We start from the raw sequence: 18025 nt of genomic DNA, 5'->3' as shown, positions 1-18025 counted from the left end.
TTTAGGGATAGAAGCTATTCCAGCCCGCTCACATGAGTCTATTCTTGAGATGAATAATACTAGAAGTAGTGAAAAGCGTCTTCGGTAAATTACCATAATCTCAAATAATGACAAAGAATGATGGGCTTGTTTCCGATGTTTAGTATAGCTGGGGAGAAAGTTCTCATTGTGATACTTAACCACTGCACAGAAATAATTCAAAAGCTCTTTAATGGACATTCTTACCATCACTACACCATATGAACATGTAGAGCACGCCGTATACTGTCTTATCCTTTCATGCCTTTTGTGTAGACAGAAACTTTGAACCATGCTGTTCACTGACCAATGCATTTTTTTAAAGACCAGAACATCCCCCTCATATACACTAACCTTGTATCGCAGCTGAACCACACCCTTTTTATGATTTAAATTTAACTTGACTATGAGAGAAATAATTCAAAACCTCATTAAGTGTCATTCAGTGACTTTATCATATCTTTTTTTTTATATGTAGAGGTTTAATTTGTTGAAGAAATTGAAATGTATGAAAAGACAAAGAGATGAGAAAGTTCATCTCAGGTTGGTCTCATTCATATGGAGATAAATAGAACAATATCCTGAACACTGTCAGTTTACAGTCCTCCCTGACTTCACTTGTGGCTTACATGCAGTGGACAATTTTTAAACGCTCGCACACAAATGTAAAGAAGCTTTTCACACGTGCCTATGTCAGTGTTCGCTTTTGTGTCTTCTGCTTGCAGAATTTGAAATTTTCATTAGAGGGCAGTATTGTTTTCTATCAGGCCCCTAAACTCAGCATGGATATCTCACAAACTGGGATGGAGTCTCCTTGCTAAGGCTTTCCTCATAACCTTTTCTAAAAGAGCTAAAGGTAAGTAACTCTTTAATTACTTTGTATGACAACAGTATAAACATGGTCTATTTACTACAGCCACAGACTTAAAAAAAAAAAGAATAAAGAAGCACTGAGACACCTGGGACAATTTCACTTCCAACAATTAGTCAAATACACAATGGTGATTTAAAATAAATTATATTATAACATAAGATTCAACAGACATTTGCTTTAAGGCCATGTTTTCATTGTATTTGACAATCGGGGGGGAGCATTTTTTTGTTCTTAATTAGTCAGTCAGTCGTCACTTCTTCAGGAGATTTATGTAGCTGCCAAAAGCATCACTGGCATTAGTTAGCTACCTCTGACATTTACAGAATGACCCATTTGTCTCCTGCCCCCCCCCCCCCTCTCTCTTATAGCTTAGTTCCTGTGTGTGTATGTGAGCGATTTGTTGTGATTATGTCAACATCAGTTATCTCCTGCAATGGAAGTGATGTCTGTTCAGCTGGACGTCCTGTGACGATGAAAACTGTTTTTGCTCTCAGAAAGCATCTGATAATCTATCACTTCATTCAAATTCAACGTAAAATACTTGATGGGAAACATAAATATGGGAGGGTTATTCTTCCTCATTTCAGTTGAATTTAGTTTCTCTATTGCAGGAGGTGTTGTGACCATATTTCAAACACTTTAGTATAAACGTACCTTATAAGAAAAGAAGGGAATTTATTCTATCTGTATGTTTATATTATATCTACCCTTTTGAACTTTGTTTCTGTACAATACTAGTGCTGTCATGTCATTCAAACTGCTGGGCTGGAATGTATCACTAAAAGTAAACCTCAGAGCATTGTAGACTTGAAGTTTAAAGATAGAGTCAGTAGCTTTTTCCTAAAAAGATGAAAGACTTGTGCAAAAAGTAATGGAGCTCAATCATCACTTATGGGCGTTCAATACATGGGTGGTGGTGACTGTTTCTGCAGAGACACTGCTCTCTGCATGTATTTTGATGTGTTGAGATGTTTTTGTGCGGGGAGTGGATGTGTTTCCTCCTGAGAGGAGGGAGCTGGCAATGAGGTTGAAAGAAATCAAGATGAAATTGGATGTACGTGACATTCTACAAAGAGACTCTCGGTACAAGTGTTGTAGTATCTTATCTGAATATCTTTAAAAAAAACACATTTGATGGAGAGAAATCAGTTATTACTTATTTGTTTTCCCTCCAAATTAGGATGTAGTTCCTGATCCACACTCCGTAGCAGTTGGTGGCGGTAGTGCACCAAAAAAGTTTGGTTTGCCAACCGCCAGAAAGCATCAAGTAGAAGAAGAAAATGGCTCGCAGGTGAGTTTGGTAGTGCATCAAATTCAGCTATTAAACACCACTGAAACTGGCCAATGTTATGGACACAGACAGACGTAGCTGCAAAGAAAGAGAAAATGTAACCATAGTGAGGCGAAACCCTGCACAAAGATAAAGCTCTTTCCAAAACGAGTGTTGGCTTTCACTCGCAGACGCAGAGTTGGCCTGCTTTCTGTTGGACAGGCTGGTGCACGTTTGGCAGGTGACAAACACTGGCAGTTTTCAAATTATCGACTTTTCCATAACAACAATTGTAATAACAAACCTACATTGCAAGGTGGCTTGCAGTAAATTTACATGCTAACCCTGCAGTGGGGCCCAAGAGGAGGGGCCCATATTCTGATGTGCCAAAAATAAGAAAAGAAACAGTGAACATCTTTGTACCTACACTTTTTTTTCTAAGACTGCTAAAAACATCTCACCATTGTGTCAGTACTGAAGTTAAAAAATGTCTCTGTACAAGTTTGCAAACACGATTATCTTTTGTACTTTTCTTGGATAAAGTGAACAATGTTACAATGCACTTTTCATGGTCACAGTAATTAAATATTGAATTATAAGGGACCTTAACTATTGAATGTCAGAGTTGAAATGTGATAGTTTTTTTAATGCCTCGTACAATAATTGAATAATGTTCGCTGCTTTAGACACAGTACATGCCAAATGGCTTCAAAAGTTCACATATCAAGCCATTGAATAAGCTAGATAAGTTAAAGAGAGAAGAGCAGCATCTGTACAATCTCCCATGTAAGAGAATGTGGCTCTGAGGGATCTAAATGGAGAACTTTATAAAGCATCAGAGCTGCTTGTGTCACTGTGGCAGTATGGTCGCTGCTGATTAGTCTGTGCTGTGGCCTTTCACTCCCTCAGAAACTCCAGGTCATTTATCTGGCAGATTTATTGATCCACTGCAGCACCAAGACACATCACCAATCAGACCTGCTGCTAATTGTAAGTCATTAGAGCCAGCTTCAACAACTTAGTGTGTGTGTGCGCACGCATATATGTGTGTTTGTGCGTGCGTTTGTAACATAGACTGTGTTTGTACCTGTACTGATGCCTTTGCGTGACCTACAAAAGTAAACCGACCATGAATGATAAGATAGTTGTATAACGATAAGATTGGAGATACTCATACCCATCACTGTATGCAGCTTCGACAATCAGAAAGAATCATCAGAATCAGATGGTCAGAAGAAATCTCCAGCACAAAGACCAAAAAAGCCGTACACAATGTAGGAACAGTCCATGGAAAAAACAATATACGTCACAGTAAAGCATCTGTTCATGTTCCCATTTCGACCAAGCTATATCTCACTCTTGGTTTGTAATCATAACGACAAAACAGTACAGTGAAATTAACTATTAATGAGCATCCTGAACTGTTACCTGTTGGCTAAAGTAGGTACATACACAACCATATAAACGTTTTTCACAGAACTTTTACATATTTATTTTACATATATTATGTTCATTTTTATAAATCAAACAAAAATGGACACACAACCCTGTATTCTATATTCATGCTGTCAACCAACTTAAAAATAAAAAATAAAACGATAAAAAAAAGAGTCTGTCTTTCAGTCCTGCTAAAACAAGCTATTATAAACTTGCCAGACTCTTCACACCACATTTGTCCACTGACTCACACAAATAATTGAGTGAAAATGAAAATTCTTAACAGCTACTTCATTTATTTCAAGAACAGGCAAGAAAGTCTGTTTTTTAATGTACGTTATTCCATGTCTGTCTTTTTTCTGCTTTCCTGAAACTATTCTCTGAGAATCATTATTTCCTTAAGTCCTTTTTTGTTTGTCTCTCTCTTTCTTTCTTTCTTTCTTGCATAAATAGCTCATTTGAGCCAGAGGACAGAGGAGGGGCTTTGGTGTATGACGGGGGAAAACAACAAGCAAGAGCAGCGTGTGTTTGTTTTTCAGGTTGATGATGTTGATGCACAGTGACTTCCACATGTCAATCAGCCGTATGCCACCAAAGCTGAACTGTAAACAAATCTGTCAGCAGACAGCACTGCAGCATAATGTGAGTGATACAGGAAGTGAATCAAATCCAACTGAGGGAATAAATGAAGCCTGGCTAATGACTTTGTGTTTTTACTCTTCAGAAGACATAATAAAATGTGAGAAGAAGACCACTGTGCAGGGATAAGGTTAGCAGATTATTGGCTGTTTGGAAATCCATTGGTGGCTCCCTTTCTTTCTTCTTTCTCCTTCCAGCAACATCGAGCGTCTTGTTCAAAGAAAAATTATATGTGAGGTTGATTTTAAAAGCAAGACTACCTAAATTTGGTTAAAATCACTGGATTGGATTATGGATATATGTTGAAATTGTTAGGCTTTTATTTTGAAGTTTTGTATTGTCTTAAACTGAGAACTATTTTGCTTGTAGTTTATAGTCAACCGTGCTTTTAATTTGAAATTAGGTAAGGTCTTTCTTGTAGATCAAAGATAACAACATTAACTGAATCACGGAAAAGGAAACTGGTTACGCATCAAAAACTAAATGAAAGCAGCTAAAGGGAACAGTAAAAAAGTCAAATGTTTGATGCCATGAGGTGGATATTACTTTTGACTCTTCAACTGAGCTGTATAGAAGATTTCTGAGACAATTAAAGATGCAGAAGTGTTGTTTTTTCATCACTGTGACTATAGGAAGACACCAGGGAGGCTTATCTACAGTGTGCTTAAAGGGATAAAATAGCATGTGATTAATCACGTTAAAAATGAATGCATTATTTCCAGACCTTTATCAATTCTACAATTCTAGAAAAAGAAGTTCTAGAAAAAGGGAACAATGTCAGTAAGAGCAAACGATCAGCTGTGAGTTCGATTGGACACACAGGTGCTGACAGGCATTGCACAGAGGCAAAGCACAACATTGACGGCAGTTCTTGAGAGCTCTAATCAGTATAGGAACCATTTTAAAAGTCGCCGTTATCAACAAAACCATCATCATTACCATCATCATCATCAATAATATTTAGACCATCGTTATCATCATCATCATCATCATTACGGTCGTAGATATTAATGAAAGAGCTGGATCTTTAGCTTTTTCTTAAAGGTGCAGAGGGACTCTGCAGATCGATTGGAGTTTGGTAGTTCGTTCCACCACCAGGGGGCGACAGAGGAGAAGAGTCTACTTAGCGTCTTAGGACCCTGTTGTGAAGGTTGGATCAGACGCCTTTCATTGGCAGAGTGTAGTGGGCTGGAGGGAGTGTAGACCTGGATGAGAGAGTTTAAGTAAGGAGGAGCCTTTTTTATTGCTTATTAATTGTTATTAACTAGTTTATGCTGACAGATAAACTTTGGACTGGCTTTTGACTCCCAGGCCAGAGAGTGAATTGTACTTCAAATCTGAGGTACACCAAGTTGACAAAAAAAGATAAAGGCAACCTTAAAAAAAAAAAACATGACGTTAACTCCCAAAAGCATCTAACTTGATATTGGGTAATATTGTTTATGATTTAATTTCTTTAAATATATTCTGTAGTGATGACTTTTGGTGATTGAATATAAACACAAGGCATACATAAAGAAGTTAAATTGGATTTATGAGTCATATCTGTAGATGTAATGAAAAGGGTGTTGGCCGAGGAGGTATTTGAGTCTTTCAATGAAGCGTGGAAGAGCAGGAACACACATGCACACAACAGATGTACACATACACACACAGGCATAAACACAGTAGTTGGTGTTAAAAGGCTGCAGCCCTCTCTCTCTCTCTCTCTCTCTCTCTCTCTCTCGCTCTGTCTATTTTTGCTCTGTTTGGTCCATTAAGATCAGCAGTGATCAGAGTTAATGAGTGAAGCCTCTCCACCAAGCAGCCAGTAATCACAAATGTCCTGGAGAGTGGACACACACACACACACACACACACACACACACACACACACACACACACACACAAAGCATTTATATAGACACGCACATACAAAGATATGTCTACAGCAGCTTGCTAACATAAAATTACACATATTGAAAGGAGTTGAATGTTATGATGACAAATGTGCCTGAACTCATGGGGCAAGCCAGTGAAAAGTCACCCAGAAGCTGAAAAACACATGTTAAAAACACATGAAAAAGGACCAGAACAGAAAATGTGTCTAATTGAAGTAAAAGTAAACTAAAATATGCACAGTGTACAACTGTCTGGCTCTACATCTTGATTTTTTTAGAACAATTACATCCAAATCTCCCTCTCATAATATTAATGAAATCTTTTTTGTTTCAGACTCATATTTAATTTTGTTCTGCATTAAATTATTTAAAATCCAGAAATATAATCAATGGTTGATATTTCATACATGTTTTATACCTATTAAAATGTATTAATGCATACATTTCATAAAATTTCCAAGAATCCTCTCCCCACCAAAACCAATGTCAATTGGAGCAAATAAGACCGAAAGTAGGATTTCTTTTATTTTAAGCCAGGGCTAATTTAAAACGGAGAATGCACTGTCATGTCTCATCTTTCCCTCCAGTTATGTGTTTCGTTTTTGAGTCATGTTTGAAGTTTTTAATTTGTGTTCATTTGTATTATTCACCTCTTTTCATGTTTGTTATAGTTCACTTACTGCCTGTATCTGTTTCCAGCTGTGTTAATGTCTGCTCAGGGTCGATTTATTTTAACTGTACCTCCTATCTTGCAAGTGTCCTAGTTGGCAGCTCAGTAGTTTGCAGGTCCTGCTGAGCTGCAATCATAACCCCTAAAGGTTTTCTTCAAGTTCTCAGTTCAGCCACCATTCTTTCCAACTTAGGTTTTTCTCCCCATGGATTTTCTCCTCCCTGCCAATGTCCAGCCCCCAGGTAGTCTTTGTGAGGTGTCCTCCTCCTGCCCCTGTCCACTTTAAGATTTAAAGCCCCTTGTTCAATTAAAAAAAAAAAAAAAAAGTTCTAAACTTTGTGATGGTCTGCGATTGGTTTCCCTTGTCATCTTCCATTTGATCAGTTGTTCTTTCTTCCTGGGCTACTGATTCTTTGTCTTTGCACTAAGTGCCCCAACCTAACCTAGTGTCTACTTTGAATTTTGGTGATTATATTACCTTTTCGATGCGGCCAATAAAAGATCAAAGTTTTACTCCCTTCCCAAACAAATTACTTCAGAACTATTTGACTTTACCATAATCTATTTCAGAGCCATTTAGCAAACTTTGGCACACTGGCTTTCTAAACTATCATTTTGAACATCATGCATTTTTTCTGTGAGGCCTGTTGAATGTTGATGTAATGTACTGTGGCCAAAATACGTACTTAAATGTGTAAGTACAATCCACCACAAGCTTAACAGATGAAGGATAAACAAACCATTCAGATCAACTATAAGAGTTGACCAATTAATTCCAATCAACTTGGAACATAATTCTTCTGACCTAGTAGTAAAGCACAGCCTTACAGAGCCACATAGTTGGCTTTCTGTGGTTGATTTACCACTATGATTGCAAACTGCGATAATAATGTGAGCTAATTCTGACTCAGCAAAGTTCTCCAAGTCTGTAATCCACAGAGTGAGAGATCCTGGTTTTTAATTTTAAGATTGTCCGATCTGGGTCTAGCCCTGCAGGTAACATTGCTTATGACATTTATGAGTCAAATTTCCGCTGCCATTTTGATACATGCAAACAGAGTGAGTCACAAAGGAGAGAGAGTGAGCAATTTAACATTAACTTATCACTTTAGTCATCTGGGGAAACCCTAGTAACCCCGGAATGATAGATTTAACTGAAATGCCTTCTACCACTTACTTGTTTAATCACGCGGCGTTTGGGAAAAAACGGATGAAAATGTTTATTTCTGCATTTGAGAAGTAGCTCAAACAGTTAAAATGATATCGACAAATTTGTAAAAAATGTGAAAAAAATATCAAACTTCACTTACATCCTAATTAATCCCCCAAGGGGAATTTGTGTTTACAATCTGTTATTGACAGACATGATACCTACACACAAAGAAGTGACATACACACACATGCATTACCAGGACATTAATAAAGAGATGTCAGCGAGAGTGGGGCTGCACACAGGGGGCGCCCCGTATTTATGTTTAACTCTAATTCCTCCCAAAAATGTACACATTGCCCCCCTCTTACAGAATAAAGTAGAGAAAGCGTCATGTTAAGACTAGGCTTGGTATGCATATTACAAAAATAAAAGGCTAAATCAATGAGGAAATCGTTTACATCTTTCTTAGCATGATTGAGTTTTTTAAGTTAGCAATGAGAAATGTCAAGTCTAATAAAAACATCTATAAATCAAACCTCTTTTGCTGTCAGAAAAAAGGTCTAAACCCTGGAGTTGGGTTAACTAATGGTGTCACAGTGGTAGAACAACAAGGATGAGTTGCAGATTAACAAAAAGTAATTTAATCAAAAAATAGCTTACAGTTTACTGAGTACAAACCAAAATGTCCATTTATAAGGAAAAACACAAAATTCAATTAAACACATAGACCCAGGGGGAAAAACTGGTAAGACAACAGAAATCCAGGCGTAACACAGAGCGGGTGACTTGGGACAAACTGACGCAGAAGGGAGGGAACACAGAGAGTAAAAGCACTGGGGGAAATCAAACACAGGTGTGAGAAACGAGAAATAGGTTAACGGATGAGTGCAGTCAAACTGGAGGGAAAACACACAAGGACAGGAAGTAAAACTGTGTATGAAATACAGGAGGGAAAAAACTACAAAATAAAACAAGAAACTCTGCACTTTTTCATCATGAAATGACACTCATGATGCTCGTCTGCAGGACACACAAGAAGCTATTTAAGAGAGAACACAAGAGGCCCTTTTATATTGACAGAAAAATAGTGAACATCAGAGCGAAAATGCACAGTCCATTTGCACTTCTACTTCTTTTAATCACATGTCTCTGATAAACATTTCCTCCTACAGCGGGAGCCATTACAGAGCTGTGGATACTCACAGTTTGATAACTAACAAGTGTCTTAATGGTGAGAAGTATGACAACATGACTGAGAGCATGGCTGCTTTTTAACTTTCAGATTTCACACATATGTCCATTAGCAGCATCCAGCGTGACCTCGTGAAAAATAATCTGTGAAGGCCGCCTGTAGGAATCAAAGGTTTACTGTGACATCATGTCTGCAATAAGGTACTGATTGTAAGACTGCTGAGGGACAAAATGGTTCAAATACTCTCTATTTTCTTGTAGTCAGAAAATACCAATGAAAGAAAAAAGTCTGTGCACTAGGTTGTTTCAATGCTCCTTTTGACTTTTGACTTCCCTCTTCTTTCTCGGCAACTCAGAGTCGTGAATCCATAACAGTAATGTTTTTCATGTCTTTTTTCATCAACTGTATCTCTGAGCTGAACCAAATGTTCGTCATCATGGAAGTGTTTTTAGTCCTTTAACCTCTTAAGATAGAAAAAACAAAGACACTGACCAGCTCTCTCTGGACTTGCTTTCTTATTTGGAGAAGTGAAATCCACATTGAAGCCGTCCGACTGGGCATCATGAAGCATCACAACCCTGCAACAGTTGCAACCCCCAAGGTCATTTTGGCTTCCCTTTATCGCAAGCAGGTTTGAAAGTATCAATATTTTAATCCACTTTGAGTGGACAGCTTTTGGAGGTCAAAAAACCCCAGCAACCCTTGTAGTATGGAGATCAACAAAATAATGGTGAAGAAAGTCTTTCTTATAGACTCTTCATCGGTTCACTTGAGTAGACATGTAATAGATGACCTCATGATGAGTAATTCAAAACACAAAATAGACACAAAAACCTACCAAACTGACTTTAAATAAGGCAAATATCCACCTGTTGGCAAAGTGTCACTGTCCGTGGTCCTGAAGTTCAAGAGTCACATGACTTGGTTATTTTCTACTATTGCTCCTTATTTCTTCCTTGTTTCAATTTCTTGTGTCAAAAATGTTTTTTTAAGAGTTAAGTTAAAAAAAAAATCACTATGTAAAAAATAAATTCTCAAATTAAATTGATTGGAAACAGTCTGAAATGTCATCGTAAGGTGTATAAAAGGATGGGGGAAAGTTATGTAGCTATTAATAAAACCAAGTCTGTACATGTAGATATTGCAGTTGATGCATTTGTTTAATATAGGAATTTTCCTTCTCTTTTAAAGGGCTATTTAACTACACTGAAAAGGCCATCAGCCAAGTAATATTCATGCTGTCATACATGATAATATTTAAACAACAACAGTCTCATGTGCTAAAATGTCCACCATCAAACAATCAGCCAGACAAAAGACTCAGCTTTGAAAAATAAAACAATATCTTTTATTTGGTGACTGGTGTACATCACTATATGCACTAAAGGCAGGTCTATGCTCAGTTATAACATCTTTGCTCTACATGTTGGATAGTATAAAGTGATTATATGCATTTGTTTCCATTCAAAATGTGTTCCTCCTTTACATTTTTATCATCAAACAACCAAGATTGGATTCTCTAAAACAATTCAATAAAAACTTAGCTCATGGTTGCACCATTGAAAATGTATACAACAACCTTTCATTTGATTTTAAAACAACAGATGATGTTAAAACTTGTCCTAATGTGCTGTCCCTTGTGATATAGAACAAAATATATTGAAATTGAAACAAGATTAATCAAATGTTTCATTGTAGTTTCATAGATGTGTTGTTTTATTTAAGGTAAATGAGTCAATATAACTTTGATATCATTATTTTAATCAATCATGGTCCAATCAACATATGTCCAATTTAAAGTGTCTGTTTTTTTTTTTTTTACTTTAAGCTAAGATAAAGGATTGTGGAAAGGGTGGATTAAATAAAATAAAAAACATCCAGTTTGGATTATTGATAGTGACTGGATTTTGACCGGAAGTTAACGGCATGAATTACCTTTTATTTGATGGAGCAGTTGTTCTATTATTTTCAGTTTGGATAAAACATGACAAGAATAAAAATCTAGTATATCAACAATTATTTAACTGAGAGTGAATGGTTGAAGTAAATAATTAATAGTACATATGCTCTATTGACACTTATTGAAACACTGGTGAGAATTGGATCAAACAGATTTTAATTCAAAGTGAATTGAATTTTTTTTTTTCTGGACACAAATGGACACTAGACCGACTACTAATTAATGGGATAATAAAAGTCAATGCTGTTCAATTGACTTTCAATGAGCGAGATGTTTCAAGAGAAGTTAATGGAACATAGTTCACCTACAATTTATGGGTGATAAGGAAAAATAAATGAAAATCTTCTGTTGCAACAAAACATGGCAAATGAGTTAAAAATAAACCAGTGTTGGTAAGTCAAAGCCAAGGTAGCGTAGGTTCAACAAAAATCTATGGGAAAGGTAATCTATCGCAACTGAATGCTGTTCTAATAACATTCAATGGGTCAATTATTTTTCTGAAAGGTGAAAGGACAAGTTCCACTTAAATTTTGCATTGGTTTCTCATAAAGTTACTAGGGGAGAAATGTTCTATTGAAAGTCAATGAAACAACAACAGTGGTGTTGAAGTGGAATTGTTACTTCTCTGTTGCTGGTTGTTGTAAAACACTTAATAAGCATGGACACACATGTCATGCAGAGTGGCCTGAAGAGACTTTGGCCAGAACCTTCTTTACGTATTGTATATACAGTATATTCTGCATATATACAGTGTAAACATGTACTGAGTGTATGAATAGATAGAGAACACATCATCAGGTTGGTTTTGTCTTCAAATGTCCTTTGGATTAACATCGTGTTGTTTTTGGAATGGACGGTTTCATGAGGATGACTTGAGGTATTCACTCGAGTGCAGAGCTCTCCTCAAAGTGGCTGCAAAACACAAGAGAAAATGGACAGAGAGGAGGGTTAGTCATATAAAACAACTCCAATTTGACAAAGCTATATTGTATTCTACTCTATGTCCCTTCTAGCCATTGACATATAAGAATATTGTGCTTTTGGCTTGTCATTACTTCAACATGCTTCAGGATTAGAAGATGAATTGGGCTCGGTATGGTCAGATTTTTGATTTGGGTCAGGCAAATAGTTGAGAAGGTTAACGCTCCTGTTAGTAACTTTTGGTTGGTGTTGATTTTTTAAAAAGTTTTTGCTTATTTTGTCCTGTACATGTGTAGGTAGTGATTTCTGATGAAAAATCTCCTCCTACTGTCTTTTAACTGGCAGGTAGCACTCACTGAGAATTTTTACTGTGGAAAATGTAAACAGTCTGATTCTGCAGTGCGTACAGTATATGCCGTAACTCACTTTGCCTGACACCTACCCCCCAGCAGTGGTTACAAGCAAAATGAACCTTATAGAGAGTATCATTGTTGATGCAGATGGTCTCATTAGCTTTAGAAGGTCATAAAGAGACATCAGTATCACTTTCAGTCAGTTTCATGACCAGCATAAAACTCTTAACAGGAGCATTAAGGTACGTTTTGATGTCTATGGAATGCATTTTGTTAATAAGAGCTACGATTGAATAAGAGTACACCTTTTTTTTCTGTGTGTTTGTTCCTACCAATTGAAAGTTGTTTAGGAGATGGTCTACGTTGATGTCACTGTAGCTGTCCTGGAAGGTGTTGGGTTCATCCATGGAGTCCTCTGGGTCACTGGCTACAGGATCTTCTAGGCTGTGTGTGAAGGTTTGGTGTGAATATGGAGAGACAAGGCAGTAACCTTTAACTGTCTACATTTTTTTTGTTTGAAAAAGGGTCGCTATACTTTAAATCCTAGTTCGAAGAAAAATATAAAATGTACAAATGTCTATTTGAAAATGATGATATTACTATACCTCTGTCTGTTTTTGGTATATTATTATAGCTTTACTTATCAAAACAATCATTTCCCTCAAGAGATTATTTTTATAAATGAAGAAAGCTTTTCAATATTGCCAAACGATCCCATTTTTTGCTTACTATTTCAGTTCTGTGGGGAATTCAATAACTCCAGGAGTGATATATCGATACATTCAGCTTGAGGGAGAAAGAAGCAAGGATAAACAAGTGAAGGAAGACACAACAAATACATACCTTCTCTTTCCTGTCAACACTGAGTTGAGGTACTTCTTGACGGCCATCTGTTTGCGGAAGCGGCTGTAATTGTCTGTAAAGATGGCGTCTGAGTGGCGCTTCACTGGCTCATCCATCAGCTCGTCACTGTGTTAAAAATGGAACAAAGAGATACATGAAGGTTTTTTATTTTTTATTTTATTTTATTTAGTTTAACGTCACTGTAACTCAGGATCTATGATCCATGGTGTCTTTATTCTCTATCTGTGTTAGTGAATCCCCTCCCCCCCCAGCTCTTAACATGTACTGAACCAGTTATGGCATAAATTAACCTTTAAAAAGGTTTAGTCAATTAAAAAAAAAACACATCATCAGGCAGGTCCAGTCTTTCATTGCAAATGTCAAAAGGTCTGTTCGTGTTAAACTGCAAGCATTAATCTCTTTATGAAAGAGTGAACATGGTGTGTGGTCTTCTACTTTTTTATGTTTTTATTTTACAAAAACATTGCTAAGAAAAGATAATGCAGTCATGCTATGAACAATTGTTTATGTTAATTAACAGTATAGGACTTCATTCTATATATATATATATATATATATATATATCAGATACCAATGGTGAAAATTTGGCAAATAGATTCAAACTTTTCATTTCTTTTTTGTTGTTGAATGAATTTCATTAATCTTGTCACAAATTTTGTTGAGTTTTTCTCAATTATGTTTTTTGATGAAAACATAAACAGGAAAAAAAAGATGCAAGTCCAAAATAAAATGATTTCTTCACAACTATGCAACACTTGAAGTATACTTCTTTGTCATTTTGTCAGCTGTAGCCTTTGCATTCAGCAAAACAACATTTACATGGACAGTTTGTTTGTTATGACATTTATACCTCTATATAACGGTGACATGCTGGAACTACAGACTTCGGTTTTTTACTTCTACTTTTAGCTGTCCATCACTCCCCCCTCAATGATTAAAAAGGCAATGTTTGATATCAGTGAAAGCAGGATTTAAGGGGAAAATAAAGCAGGTCCTCTCGGTTAAGGCAATAGACTTGGTATTTGCCGTCTTAATTGAAGAATTGGGAAACTTTATGGGTTTTTCTTTTTGTTTTTTTTTTCAATTAGAAAATGAGTTCATGAAGCTTTGTCCTGCAACCCTATTAAATTCTACCAAATGATTTGATTTTGTGCCCGGTCTCCCGGGTGATCTAGAATGAAGGGTCCCCTACCTGACCCGTTTTCCGATCAGAGACTCCAGATACCTCCGCGCTGACAGCTGTCCGAGCAGTTTGCTGTATCCACTGGTGAACAGACCGTCTGCGTGTCTCGACGGTCTGCGCAGCACCACAAGAAGACAACGTGAGTATCTGGTCGCATTTGATAAAATAATACACAAAATAACGCGGATAAAAACATCTAAAGGTTTGGCAGAAGTTCCAAAATGATGCCAGTGATGGTCTACATTGGATAGTGCGACGGTTTTCAATTTCTTCTAAACATGGAAACGGAGACTGTTCAGTCAGCACATTTACCATCAAATTGATTCTTGATTTCACTCTCTAAAGACAGGCTTTGCGTAAAACTTACAACGGAGCTGTATTGGGGGAAAAGCGACTAGCCTTACACATCATGTTCAATAAGTAGAAGACGTCGTGGGAGATCACGGCAAGTATGTGACAGAAATGTTCAAAATTGCTCTTGCTTAGAGCATCAATTTCGTTGTTGAGGGAAATATATTAGCTTTGACTCAGGCATCATGAACCAACACCCAGTGACAATGTTTTTACATTATCACTGAAATTGTAATGACATGAAAAGTCAAATAACCTGAATGAACCAAAACAGGAGCGCCGGATTATTTTTTTCCTCTCATTAGTTTCACAGATCACAGTTTCTCTTACCTCATGGATGTGTATGGCAGACTCAAAGTCCGGGAGTAAAACACACTGCACAGGGCTATTAGGAAAAGCAGATGGGGTCCGGTTCGTTGTAACATCGCTTTACACCTGAGGGTGGAAACGGATGTGAAAATGATTATTCTGCCCTTAACATGAAGACAGCAAGCATTCAGTGTAATTTCTCATCAGCCTATCGACCGAAATGCAGAGCACATGTACGACTCAAAATACCGTTAGTTTTTACGTGTGGTTAAGTGTAACTGTCAAGACCTAACAAGTTGTCGATTGGTCAAGGAAAGAGTTAGAGCGGAAAGTAGAAGAGACAGAAGTCCCGTAGTTTAGCCAAGACGAGCCAATTGGAAAACGGTCTTGTAAAAAAAAGAAGAAAAAAAAATCGTGTAATTGTGAATTTTGTCAGAGGAGAACAGAAAGAAGCGGAATCTGATGCGTAATTACGCGCGGCTGACAAGGACACCATCATTATGCTACAGAGGCTGTAAAATGTTCGAAACATGTTTAACTATAAGCTCTTTAAGGTGTTCTTCTTTAAAATTAGTTCAACCCCCACCCTCATACTTCTTTTTTACTCGAAAGCGCTGTATAGGAAATTCAACTTTTGACATTTGAAAAACCTTAAATTACAATTTAAGAAAAAAGAGAAGTGCCAGGTTATTGATCTTTCACTTATCTCTCCGTTGGGGGTAAATTTTAACACTGGAAGGAAAAATAACTCAAATGAATCCAATGCGTAATTACGCACAATACGGTCAAAAACAAGCACCAACCATGGTTTTACACTGCGGGGACGGTGCGATTCAGTTGCCAGCATCGACCAAAAAAAAAAAAAAAAAAAAAGATATAATACAGGGGTAATTTCATCGATATCAATTTTGATAATAATTTGAAACACCCATCCGAACAACTGCGTTGGTAAAAATAAAAAACGCAGGTTCCAAAAGACCAAACACGGAGACCATCGAGGAGGGCCATCTATAAAAGCAGAACAACATTTTTTAGGAGTAAATTTAAAATCTTACATGTGCTCTTGTTGTCGGAGTTGTCGGCTTCGTTCTCTTTCCGCTGCGCTGTCCAAAGCCCTGATCTAGAGCAGCTGCTGTATCTCCACTGTGATGCTTCTGACTCTCTTTGTGTTTCTGTCTTCCTTGCCTTCAGGTCTGCTCCCATTTTATACACCTGGATGTTTCTCATGGAGCAGTAGGGAACATCAGATTCAATCAAGGGCCTGAGACGTCAGTAGGTCTCTGCTTCCGTCACTGGTCTTGCTCACGGTCTGAGCCAAACAGGCCTATGGTAAAAACGGAAAAGTATTCTTCGAACTAATCGTAATAATAACCAACTTACATGCAAAGGCTGATGCTGTTGACTCATTTTCCCTGAACTATTATCCAATTATAGCTGCTTCAGGTTCATGGGAAGAGATCAAATTAAAATCAGACACATCAGAATGCTACATTTGTGAAAATGAGAAGTTAAATGAAGGTGGTTTCTGCAAAAAAATGAAGATGTTAACAGGTAAGTCTCAATAAAAAAAGGGTAAAATAATATTAGAACTGCTTTACTCTTTCACACATCACCCCATAAATTGCAGACATGCTGATGTAATCTCCAGTTGCATAAAGAACAGAACCATTTCTCATCACATGAACAAAAGTTTTAGAGACCCTTTGAATGATACCAGATATATGGTATTTTAGATATGCAGTGAGTGACCTTGTAAAAGTTTATTTCTTTGTAGGTTCCTGGGATGGTAAATCTTTAGTGGCTCTCAGATAAAAGGTTATACCGTGTCTTGCTTACAAAATCATTTGGATCTTAATTTTGTTAGATAATAATTTAAGGAAATGCATTCATTCTGATATGTCGGTTTTTACTGTCAAAATGTTTTGCAGTTCCAGCCCAGACAAAGTCATCAGTTTAAATAACAGTAACAATTTAACACTGACAGCTTTTGTCTTTTTTCACCCCTCAAAACCAGAGAAATACAATTATGATGTGATGCAATGGGATGTGATGCAGTTCCTCACAGGGATATTTGTCTTGGATTTGAAAGCTGCATACATTTAGCTTCCTCTAGTATAAGGCAAGGCAAGTTTATTCATATAGCACATTTCAACAACAAGGCAATTCAAAGTGCTTCAGTAGTAGTAGTAGTAGTAGTAGTAGTAGTAGTAGTATAAATAAATAAAGAACAAGGCGAAAAAGACGATCAACATGTAAACAGAGAAGCAGATACCAATGACTATCACAAATAACATTTTTCACATTGCCCATATTGCCCATAATCCACCAACTCCAACATGCATCATACGACTGTTAGTGAAAGAGATAAGAACACCATGAAGCTATTGCAGAACTCTAACATCCTCAAGAATCATTATTTAACATGTTGATTGCTATTGGCACAAATGAGTTCAAACCAATTCAAAACAAATCAGCTTTCCCTGTTTCCAGTCAACACTTGGATGCAGGTCATTATTTGTCATGGAAACATAGTCAATTATTTATAGTGACAAATATGAAGTGGAAGTGTACAGTATGTTGTTGATCATTTCACTTTTGATGCACCAAATACCAACCCAATTTGAATTGTTCTTCAATAAGATAGTCTAGGTTGGCTTTGAAGAGCATTTCTAAAAAGTGGAGACTCAAACACATGATGAACTTTAGACACTTTTCATTGACCAAAGAACCAAAAACCATGACCACAGATTTTGTTTTTTTTTCCTCAGAGGACCAAAGGTAAACATAGATCGACTTCAGCTCCTGGACACAACTTTAATTGGCCCTGATTTCTGTCATAAAAACATGTTTTCACAGATGGAATGAGATGTGTCTCCAAGCATAATTTTAAGCTTTAAACATTGTCTTTTTTTAGCTTTTGCATTGTCCTCTCATGACACTAATACTTAATT

The 18025-nt window shown here is 36.9% G+C and overlaps 1 protein-coding gene across 1 annotated transcript; it reads right to left on the bottom strand.

The window, feature by feature from the left end:
• Window positions 1–10453: 10453 nt before the first annotated feature.
• vip (vasoactive intestinal peptide) lies at window positions 10454–16284 on the bottom strand. Its single transcript, XM_020653128.3, has 6 exons — window positions 16130–16284; window positions 15096–15200; window positions 14424–14528; window positions 13211–13336; window positions 12700–12811; window positions 10454–12005 (listed from the first exon to the last, which is right to left on the bottom strand). Coding segments are annotated over exons 1-6 (459 nt in total). The 5' UTR covers window positions 16132–16284; the 3' UTR covers window positions 10454–11996.
• Window positions 16285–18025: the final 1741 nt, after the last annotated feature.

This window comes from Labrus bergylta, chromosome 10, assembly GCF_963930695.1.
Source record: "Labrus bergylta chromosome 10, fLabBer1.1, whole genome shotgun sequence".
Classification (NCBI taxonomy): domain Eukaryota; kingdom Metazoa; phylum Chordata; class Actinopteri; order Labriformes; family Labridae; genus Labrus; species Labrus bergylta.
The sequence above is the reverse complement of the archived record's forward strand: the minus strand, read 5'-3'. Positions and strand labels throughout refer to the sequence as shown.

Bases quoted from the DNA above. Each gene is read 5' to 3' on its own strand.
- vip (XM_020653128.3), bottom strand. The intron at 14,529-15,095 runs GTAAGAGAAACT...GGTGCTGCGCAG, and splicing joins CTGCCATACACATCCATGAG to ACCGTCGAGACACGCAGACG. The intron at 13,337-14,423 runs GTAGGGGACCCT...TTTTTAACACAG, and splicing joins CTGATCGGAAAACGGGTCAG to TGACGAGCTGATGGATGAGC.